The sequence below is a fragment of the Hyla sarda genome, chromosome 6 (assembly GCF_029499605.1).
Source record: "Hyla sarda isolate aHylSar1 chromosome 6, aHylSar1.hap1, whole genome shotgun sequence".
NCBI classification, from domain to species: domain Eukaryota; kingdom Metazoa; phylum Chordata; class Amphibia; order Anura; family Hylidae; genus Hyla; species Hyla sarda.
In genome coordinates this window covers 294,229,391-294,239,863 of record NC_079194.1, presented here as the reverse complement: position 1 = coordinate 294,239,863, position 10,473 = coordinate 294,229,391, and the positions used below count along the sequence as shown (strand labels likewise).

The window sequence follows — 10,473 nt, the reverse complement described above, 5'->3', positions numbered from 1 at the left end:
CAGGGACGGGATGGGGAGCCATACTGGGGACCAGGGACGGGATGGGGAGCCATGCTGGGGACCAGGGACGGGATGGGGAGCCATGCTGGGGACCAGGGACGGGATGGGGAGCCATGCTGGGGACCAGGAACAAGATGATGAGCCATGCTGGGGACCAGGAACAAGATGGGGAGCCATGCTGGGGACCAGGAACAAGATGGGGAGCCATGCTGGGGACCAGGAACAAGATGGGGAGCCATGCTGGTAACCAGGAACGGGATGGGGAGCCATGCTGGGGACCAGGAACAAGATGATGAGCCATGCTGGGGACCAGGAACAAGATGGGGAGCCATGCTGGGGACCAGGAACAAGATGGGGAGCCATGCTGGGGACCAGGAACAAGATGGGGAGCCATGCTGGGGACCAGGAACAAGATGGGGAGCCATGCTGGGGACCAGGAACAAGATGGGGAGCCATGCTGGGGACCAGGAACAAGATGGGGAGCCATGCTGGGGACCAGGAACAAGATGGGGAGCCATGCTGGGGACCAGGAACAAGATGGGGAGCCATGCTGGGGACCAGGAACAAGATGGGGAGCCGCGCTGAGGACCATGAATGAGATGTGGGTCAGTGCTTGAAATTAGAAAGTGTAAGAACCATGGTGGGGACCAGAAATGAAACTAAGTAATGATGGGTGCAAGAAATGAGATGAGCCATGCTGGGGACCAGGAACGGGATGGGGAGCCATGCTGGGGACCAGGAACAAGATGATGAGCCATGCTGTATTATACCCCAGAGCTGTACTCACTATTCTGCTGGTGAGGTCACTGTGTACATACATTACATTACTTATCCTGTACTGATCCTGAGTTATATCCTGTATTATACTCCAGATCTGTACTCACTATTCTGCTGGTGAGGTCACTGTGTACATACATTACATTACTTATCCTGTACTGATCCTGAGTTATATCCTGTATTATATCCCAGAGCTGTACTCACTATTCTGCTGGTGAGATCACTGTGTACATACATTACATTACTTATCCTGTACTGATCCTGAGTTATATCCTGTATTATACTCCAGAGCTGTACTCACTATTCTGCTGGTAGATCATAAGACTCCCTCCTTGTTTAATGTAATCACAGCCCTTGATATAATCCCAAACACCTCGCCCATCCGGAGACATGGAATGAGATTTTTATTTTTTTTGGGGGGGGGGGGGGGGGGGGGGAGATCTGGTTGGAGATTCGAAAATGCCATCGAGGGAGAGACTCATCAGTGGAGCTTCTAAAGTAGGAGAAGCCATACTGGGGTTCAGGAAGGAGAGGTTGAGGATGTTGGAAACTATAAAGTAATAAGGGAACCATATTGGGGACAATAAATTAGATATGGAGCCAGGACTGGGACAAGACAGAGTGGAGCCCTGCAGAGAACCAGGAGTGGGACCTATGTTAAAAAATTAGCAAGTGTAGGAACCAAGCTGGGGATCAGAAATGAGATCGGGAGCCGCGCTGAGGACCATGAATGAGATGTGGGTCAGTGCTTGAAATTAGAAAGTGTAAGAACCATGGTGGGGACCAGAAATGAAACTAAGTAATGATGGGTGCAAGAAATGAGATGAGCCATGCTGGGGACCAGGAACGGGATGGGGAGCCATGCTGGGGACCAGGAACAAGATGATGAGCCATGCTGGGGACCAGGAACGGGATGGGGAGCCATACTGGGGACCAGGGACGGGATGGGGAGCCATGCTGGGGACCAGGGACGGGATGGGGAGCCATGCTGGGGACCAGGGACGGGATGGGGAGCCATGCTGGGGACCAGGGACGGGATGGGGAGCCATGCTGGGGACCAGGAACAAGATGATGAGCCATGCTGGGGACCAGGAACAAGATGGGGAGCCATGCTGGGGACCAGGAACAAGATGGGGAGCCATGCTGGGGACCAGGAACAAGATGGGGAGCCATGCTGGTAACCAGGAACGGGATGGGGAGCAATGCTAGGGACCAGGAACGGGATGGGGAGCCATGCTGGGGACCAGGAACAAGATGATGAGCCATGCTGGGGACCAGGAACAAGATGGGGAGCCATGCTGGGGACCAGGAACAAGATGGGGAGCCATGCTGGGGACCAGGAACAAGATGGGGAGCCATGCTGGGGACCAGGAACAAGATGGGGAGCCATGCTGGGGACCAGGAACAAGATGGGGAGCCATGCTGGGGACCAGGGACGGGATGGGGAGCCATGCTGGGGACCAGGGACGGGATGGGGAGCCATGCTGGGGACCAGGGACGGGATGGGGAGCCATGCTGGGGACCAGGAACAAGATGATGAGCCATGCTGGGGACCAGGAACAAGATGGGGAGCCATGCTGGGGACCAGGAACAAGATGGGGAGCCATGCTGGGGACCAGGAACAAGATGGGGAGCCATGCTGGTAACCAGGAACGGGATGGGGAGCAATGCTAGGGACCAGGAACGGGATGGGGAGCCATGCTGGGGACCAGGAACAAGATGATGAGCCATGCTGGGGACCAGGAACAAGATGGGGAGCCATGCTGGGGACCAGGAACAAGATGGGGAGCCATGCTGGGGACCAGGAACAAGATGGGGAGCCATGCTGGGGACCAGGAACAAGATGGGGAGCCATGCTGGGGACCAGGAACAAGATGGGGAGCCATGCTGGGGACCTGGAACAAGATGGGGAGCCATGCTGGGGACCTGGAACAAGATGGGGAGCCATGCTGGGGACCAGGAACAAGATGGGGAGCCGCGCTGAGGACCATGAATGAGATGTGGGTCAGTGCTTGAAATTAGAAAGTGTAAGAACCATGGTGGGGACCAGAAATGAAACTAAGTAATGATGGGTGCAAGAAATGAGATGAGCCATGCTGGGGACCAGGAACGGGATGGGGAGCCATGCTGGGGACCAGGAACAAGATGATGAGCCATGCTGGGGACCAGGAACGGGATGGGGAGCCATACTGGGGACCAGGGACGGGATGGGGAGCCATGCTGGGGACCAGGGACGGGATGGGGAGCCATGCTGGGGACCAGGGACGGGATGGGGAGCCATGCTGGGGACCAGGGACGGGATGGGGAGCCATGCTGGGGACCAGGAACAAGATGATGAGCCATGCTGGGGACCAGGAACAAGATGGGGAGCCATGCTGGGGACCAGGAACAAGATGGGGAGCCATGCTGGGGACCAGGAACAAGATGGGGAGCCATGCTGGTAACCAGGAACGGGATGGGGAGCAATGCTAGGGACCAGGAACGGGATGGGGAGCCATGCTGGGGACCAGGAACAAGATGATGAGCCATGCTGGGGACCAGGAACAAGATGGGGAGCCATGCTGGGGACCAGGAACAAGATGGGGAGCCATGCTGGGGACCAGGAACAAGATGGGGAGCCATGCTGGGGACCAGGAACAAGATGGGGAGCCATGCTGGGGACCAGGAACAAGATGGGGAGCCATGCTGGGGACCAGGAACAAGATGGGGAGCCATGCTGGGGACCAGGAACAAGATGGGGAGCCATGCTGGGGACCAGGAACAAGATGGGGAGCCATGCTGGGGACCAGGAACAAGATGATGAGCCATGCTGAGGACCAGGAACAGGATGGGGAGCCATGCTGGGGACCTGGAACAAGATGGGGAGCCATGCTGGGGACCTGGAACAAGATGGGGAGCCATGCTGGGGACCAGGAACGGGATGATGAGCCATGCTGGGGACCAGGAACGGGATGATGAGCCATGCTGGGGACCAGGAACGGGATGATGAGCCATGCTGGGGACCAGGAACGGGATGGGGAGCCATGCTGGGGACCAGGAACGGGATGGGGAGCCATGCTGGGGACCAGGAACGGGATGGGGAGCCATGCTGGGGACCAGGAACGGGATGGGGAGCCATGCTGGGGACCAGGAACGGGATGGGGAGCCATGCTGGGGACCAGGAACGGGATGGGGAGCCATGCTGGGGACCAGGAACGGGATGGGGAGCCATGCTGGGGACCAGGAACGGGATGGGGAGCCGTGCTGGGGACCAGGAACGGGATGGGGAGCCGTGCTGGGGACCAGGAACGGGATGGGGAGCCGTGCTGGGGACCAGGAACGGGATGGGGAGCCGTGCTGGGGGACCAGGAACGGGATGGGGAGCCTTGCTGGGGGACCAGGAACGGGATGGGGAGCCGTGCTGGGGACCAGGAACGGGATGGGGAGCCGTGCTGGGGACCAGAAACGGGATGGAGAGCCGTGCTGGGGACCAGAAACGGGATGGGGAGCCGTGCTGAGGACCAGGAACGGGGTGGGGAGCCATGCTGGGGACCAGGAACGGGGTGGGGAGCCATGCTGGAGACCAGGAACGGGGTGAGGAGCCATGCTGGGGACCAGGAACGGGGTGAGGAGCCATGCTGGGGACCAGGAACGGGGTGAGGAGCCATGCTGGGGACCAGGAACGGGATGGGGAGCCGTGCTGGGGACCAGGAACGGGATGGGGAGCCGTGCTGGGGACCAGAAACGGGGTGGGGAGCCATGCTGGGGACCAGGAACGGGGTGGGGAGCCATGCTGGAGACCAGGAACGGGGTGGGGAGCCATGCTGGAGACCAGGAACGGGGTGAGGAGCCATGCTGGGGACCAGGAACGGGGTGAGGAGCCATGCTGGGGACCAGGAACGGGGTGAGGAGCCATGCTGGGGACCAGGAACGGGATGGGGAGCCATGCTGGGGGACCAGGAACGGGATGATGAGCCATGCTGGGGGACCAGGAACGGGATGATGAGCCATGCTGGGGACCAGGAACGGGATGGAGAGCCATGCTGGGGACCAGGAACGGGATGGGAAGCCATGCTGGGGACCAGGAACGGGATGGGGAGCCATGCTGGGGACCAGGAACGGGATGGGGAGCCATGCTGGGGACCAGGAACGGGATGGGGAGCCATGCTGGGGACCAGGAACGGGATGGGGAGCCATGCTGGGGACCAGGAACGGGATGGGGAGCCGTGCTGGGGACCAGGAATGAGAGGGGATCATCCAGGAATAGGTGTCTAATGTTAGATTCTCTTATAGGGAGCAGCTGCAGATACTACAAGACTATAAAACGTAACAAAAACGAATAAATGGCAACAAAAAGTTAAAATAAGAAAATTTATTATAGGACCACATTACAGATTAATTCCCCAATATCTTATAAATAATTCATATTTTGATCTTTTAAACTTTGATACAAATCTGTACATTTTTTTTAAGAACAAAAAAAGAAAAGAAAAAAACCAAGTCCCGGACCATTAACCCTGTAGAGCACATACATCACAGTATATCATCTAGTGTGCAAAGACGCCCCCTGCAGAGCGGATATATACAGAGCGAGGGGGAGGGGGGGGGGGGTCACAGATTACATACAGCATATATAAAAGAGGGGTCTACAGGCCCTATTTAAAAAAAAAAAAAAAAAAAAAAAAAACTAAAAATATATATTAAGGAACAATACAAAAAGAAAAAAAAATATTAAAAACCATAAAAAGTTCATGTTTCCGTGGATGTGACAAACGTGAAAAACTGTATAAATATTTTTAAAAATTAATTCCGAAATTACTCTTTTTGTAACTTTTTTTTTCTTTTCTTAATTGTGCAACCATTGGGTGCTTATAGAGGGGTTCTAATATAAAGTACATATATATATATAGTTATTCTCACATTACAGCAGTGTTTCCCAACCAAAGTGCCTCCAGCTGTTGCAAAACTACAACTCCCAGCATGCCAGGACAGTTGGGAAACGCTGCTTAAGATCCTGCAGTTTCACGTTGTCCTAGGCCTGGCCCAATAGGGTCCTAGGGTGAAGCTATTGTAGTTTTAGTTTTGCAACAGCTGCAGGCACCCTGGTCGGAAAACACTGCATTAGAGTAGTTTAGAATGTAATAACATTCGGACGGTTGCTCCTCAGCTGCTGCCTTATTAAAGGGGTACTCTGTGTTTATCTAAAATAATCTAAAAAGGGGGAATATCCAGGATCCTTAAGGTCATGTGTATTACAGTTCAACTTCACTGAAGTAATTGCTACTGAGCTGCAATACCACATACCACCTGTGGACAGGGGTGGCGCTGTTTTATTTTAATTTATTTTTTTAAAGAAAAGCAGCCATATATTTTAATTTTTTTTTTTTAATTTTTGAGTACATCCCCTCCAATCCTTGTATTAAAAAACGTAATGCAACTTTCTATTCGACTAAGTTCCAAAATTCCTTACTGCTGGTGAATGAGAACGCCTGCATACTTCTCACAGCAGAGGACTCGTTACAATTGTTCAGAGATCAGTAACCCAAATTTTTTTTTTCCCCCCACCTGGTGCATCCATCCTCAACCTGTGGCTCTCCAGAACCGCAGTTCTTACGTGGTCAGGGCATGCTGGGAGTTGTAGTTTTTTTACACAGCTGGACAGCCCCAGGGTGGAAAACCCCCATTTCATACTGTAGGGAAACAACATAGATGCAAGAGGGAGAGCGCTGACACACTGTAACAAACCATGCGCTGACCAAGTCTGTAAGCAAGAGCAGGTTGAATGTAAACAATATGGCGTCCGTTCGCTTACGGCGAGCGAATTTTGCGTTGCGCCGGAAAACCATTTAATGCACAAAGGATGTGAGATTTTTCTCCGCTGCGGAGGAACAACCATAGGAATGGTGCAAGACTAGTATTCTCTGCCCTATGGCTTTCCAGCTGATGCAAAACTACAACTCCCAGCATGCCCTGACAGCCTTCGGCTGTCAGGGCATGCTGGGATTTGTAGTTTTGCAACAGCTGGTGAGCCTTCAGCTGTCAGGGCATGCTGGAAGTTGTAGTTTTGAATCAGCTAAAAAGTCATAGGTTGGGGAGTACTAGTCGTGCGCCATTGATAAATAACCTTTGACCCCACTATATAGGAACCCCGCTTCTAGTGCAGGCCCAAAGGGGTTAATAACGCTACCATGATGGGCACATAGCAGGAGGAATATGTTCATCTATTAAACTGGCTCCATTTCCTTGATTTCACAGCACTGACATATAGAGTTTTGATGTATAGAGACAATAAGTATGGGCCCTATGGGAGGTGGGGGGGGGACCGCCATAATGCACTGCACATCTGGGGTCCCAGCAGTCGGTGGCTCAGGGAGTGATGGACACGGACCCACGCTCGTCCGCTATTCCTCTCCACCCACATCAAGTTTCCTCTGAGACACGAGGAGCGATCCCTGAGAATCCGGCGGGGAGGAGGTCAGGCCCCCGGGGGTGCGGAAGAAGCTGTCGTTCAGTGGTTGGGATCCCTTAGGTGTAAGAGAAACACTGGGCTGCTGCAAGACAAGAATACCGAAAAGTCAGTCTAAATGGGGGAAGGGGGGGGGGACAAGTATCAGAGTATTGGAACAGTCAGAAAGTGTCAGTGTTTTTACACTGTAACACTCAATTTTTTTTATTCATTTATATAATTTTTTTATCCATTTATTTTTACCTTTTTTTATTCATTTATATCCATTTATTTTTACCTTTTTTTATTAATTTATATATTTTTTTATCCATTTATTTTTACCTTTTTTTTATTCATTTATATCTTTTTTTATCCATTTATTTTTACCTTTTTTTATTCATTTATTTATATCCTTTGATTCATTTTTTTATTTTATTTATTTGTATCCTTTTATTCGTTCAATCGTATCCTTTTTTATTAATTTATTTGCATCATATTTTAATCCATTTATTTTTCTTTTTTTCATTCATTTGTAACCTTTGATTCATTTATATTAATCCTTTTATTAATTTATTTGTATCATTTTATTCATTAAATTGTATCTTTTCTATTCATTTATTTGTACAGTTTTTATTCCATTTATATGTATCCTTTTTGATTCATTTATTTGTATCTTTTTTTGTATTCATTTATTATCTTTTTTATTCATTTGTATATTTTTGATTCATTTATTTGTATCCTTTTTTACAAATTTATTTGTATCATTTTATTCAATCGTATTTTTTATTCATTTATTTGTTTCCTATTTTATTAATTTGTATCATTTTATTCATTTTATTGTATTTTTACTAATTAATTTTTATTTATTGTTGCATTTATTTTTATTATATGTATTAAAAATTTTCTATTTATTTATTTATTATGAGAGTTGTATTTATTTAATTAACTTACTTATTACATAAAATGTATCCAGACATTGCTTGGCATCCAAACAGACTCAACAAATATCTGAACTGTCTCCTTCAAATTAATGGGATCTGTTCTATCAGGGAAATGATGCAGGATAAATGTGTGTGTGTGTGGTGGTGGTGGTGGTGGTGGTGGTGGTGGTGGTGGGGGGGGGGGGGGGGGGGGCGGGGCTAAGGTATCATTTACATTGAAACATCTCAAACTTTTGTGCAATGTGACTTCGACTCAAAGCACAATTACAGTCAACAAGGAAATTTAAGTTTTTGAAATAAAATCCACCAATGGAGGGCTGCAATAACTTTCTTGTGGCTATACAGAAGTGTTTCCAAAGCATGGTGCCTCCAGCTGTTGCAAAACTACAACTCCCAGCATGCCCAGACAGCTGGAGACACACTGGTTGGGAAACACTACTTTAGATTTTGCAGTTTCACTTTGTCCTAGGCCTGGCCGGAAGCCCAATAATGTGAAGTTATGGTAGTTGTAGTCCTGGAACAGCTGGAGGCTCCCTGGTTGGGTAACACTGCTTCGGATTCTGCTGTTTGACTATGTCCTAGGCCCGGCCGGAAGCCCAATGAGGTCCTGTAGCACGTTGGCTGGAAAACATTACTATACAGGGTATATAAGACATTTCCCACGTACCTGCTGCAGAGCGTATAACGTGAAGGGCTGCCCGTGATACGGGATCGGGGAGAGGTGCTTATAATTTAACACTTTAGCCGCCTGCATGTCATCCGGTTTCCCGTTTCTAGGGGATATAGTAACAGGCTGGGCGCTGCCACAGGGGGGCGATATCAGGTCCTTGTTCTGCAGGGTAAAGTTGAATATTCCAGGACTGGGGCTGGAGGAAGAACCCGCTGGCTGAGCCGTCTGACCGACACACGGAGAGAACATGACCTTCAATGGAAAGACCCCTGCGGAAGAAGATTAAGTTCACATACAGAAGCAGCAAGGACTACAACTCCCAGCAAGTCCTGAGTGTAATATTTGGGATATGTATTTATTCTCACCAGTGATAGGAGACGTGAGAATCTTCGGATCGGGGGTGGAAGTCGCTTGATCTTTCCCGGGATCGTTGCTCATGGTCGCCAGCTGTACGGGAATGAGGTACCCAGAATGCACCATCCTCTGCAAGAACCAAAAGTGGTTAGGACAAAGATGCTGCTATAAGTTTATTATATTCTATATTTATTTTTTTATTATTTTCTCTCTATTTATTAATTTCTAGATTTTCTGATTAGTTTCTATTTTCATTTAATTAATTTCAATTTTTTTTTTTTACTATTTTCTATATATTTTCTAGATTTCTTTAATTGTTTTCTATATATATATTTTTTTTATATATTTATCTTTATTCATGTATTTGTTAGATTTTAGGATTTGAAATGTATTAATTTATCTTTAGTTTATGGATTTTTATTATAATTACCCAGGATGCACCAATCTCTGCAAGAACCAAGGCAAAGTGGTTAGGACAAAGCTGCTGATATCACTTTATTATATTCTATATAACATTTTTTGTTCTCTTAGTTTCTTTCTATTTATTATTTTCTAGATTTTTTTTGATTAGTTTCTATATTTTTTATTTCTAGATTTTTTTCTTACTATTTTCTAGATTTCTTTTATGTTCTTTATATTTTCTATATATTTACCTTGTGTATTTATTTATAGTTAGATTTTAAATTAATTTCTCTTTATTTTAGGGATTTTAATTATAATGCACAAATCCCTGCAAGAACCAAGGAAAAGTGGTTAAGACAACGATGCCATTTATTATAGTCTAGTTATTTTTTTTTATTTTCTTTCTATTTATATATTTATTTTCTATATTTTTAAAAATTAATTTCTAGATTATTTCATACAATTTTCTATATGTTTTATTTTCTAGATTTTTTTAAATCTTTATGTATTTTTTTATTTTAGATTTTAATTATTTTTATTTTATGGATTTTTATTATAATTACCCAGAATGCACCAACCTGTATGAGAACCAAGGCAAAGTGGTTAGGACAAAGATGGCGCTTGCCACGCGTGCAATGTCCATCTGTCTGAATGGGACTTTAGTGTGTAAGCCACAATGGATACATTGGGGGAGATTTATCAAAACCTGTGCAGAGGAAAAGTTGCCCATAGCAACCAATCAGATCGCTGCTTTCATTTTGCAGAGGCCTTGTTAAAAATGAAAGAAGCGATCTGATTGGTTGCTATGGGCAACTTTTCCTCTGGATGGGTTTTGATAAATCTCCCTCATTGAATCCAATAGCAGCGTTTTAGGGTGGAAATTGGCAAAAACACTCGGCACTATG

At 47.6% G+C, this 10,473-nt stretch overlaps 1 protein-coding gene across 4 annotated transcripts in view; it reads right to left on the bottom strand.

Moving 5' to 3' along the window:
• Positions 1–5,145: 5,145 nt before the first annotated feature.
• Positions 5,146–10,473, bottom strand: part of E2F8 (E2F transcription factor 8) — a 53,087-nt gene continuing 47,759 nt past the window's right edge. For all 4 annotated transcript variants that reach the window (XM_056527785.1, XM_056527783.1, XM_056527782.1 and 1 more), the window contains exons 11-13: positions 9,178–9,295; positions 8,810–9,081; positions 5,146–7,307 (exon numbers count right to left, since the gene is read on the bottom strand). In XM_056527785.1, coding sequence (XP_056383760.1) covers positions 7,158–7,307; positions 8,810–9,081; positions 9,178–9,295 — 540 coding nt within the window. In that variant the 3' untranslated portion in view covers positions 5,146–7,157. The remainder of the gene's footprint in view (positions 7,308–8,809; positions 9,082–9,177; positions 9,296–10,473) is intronic.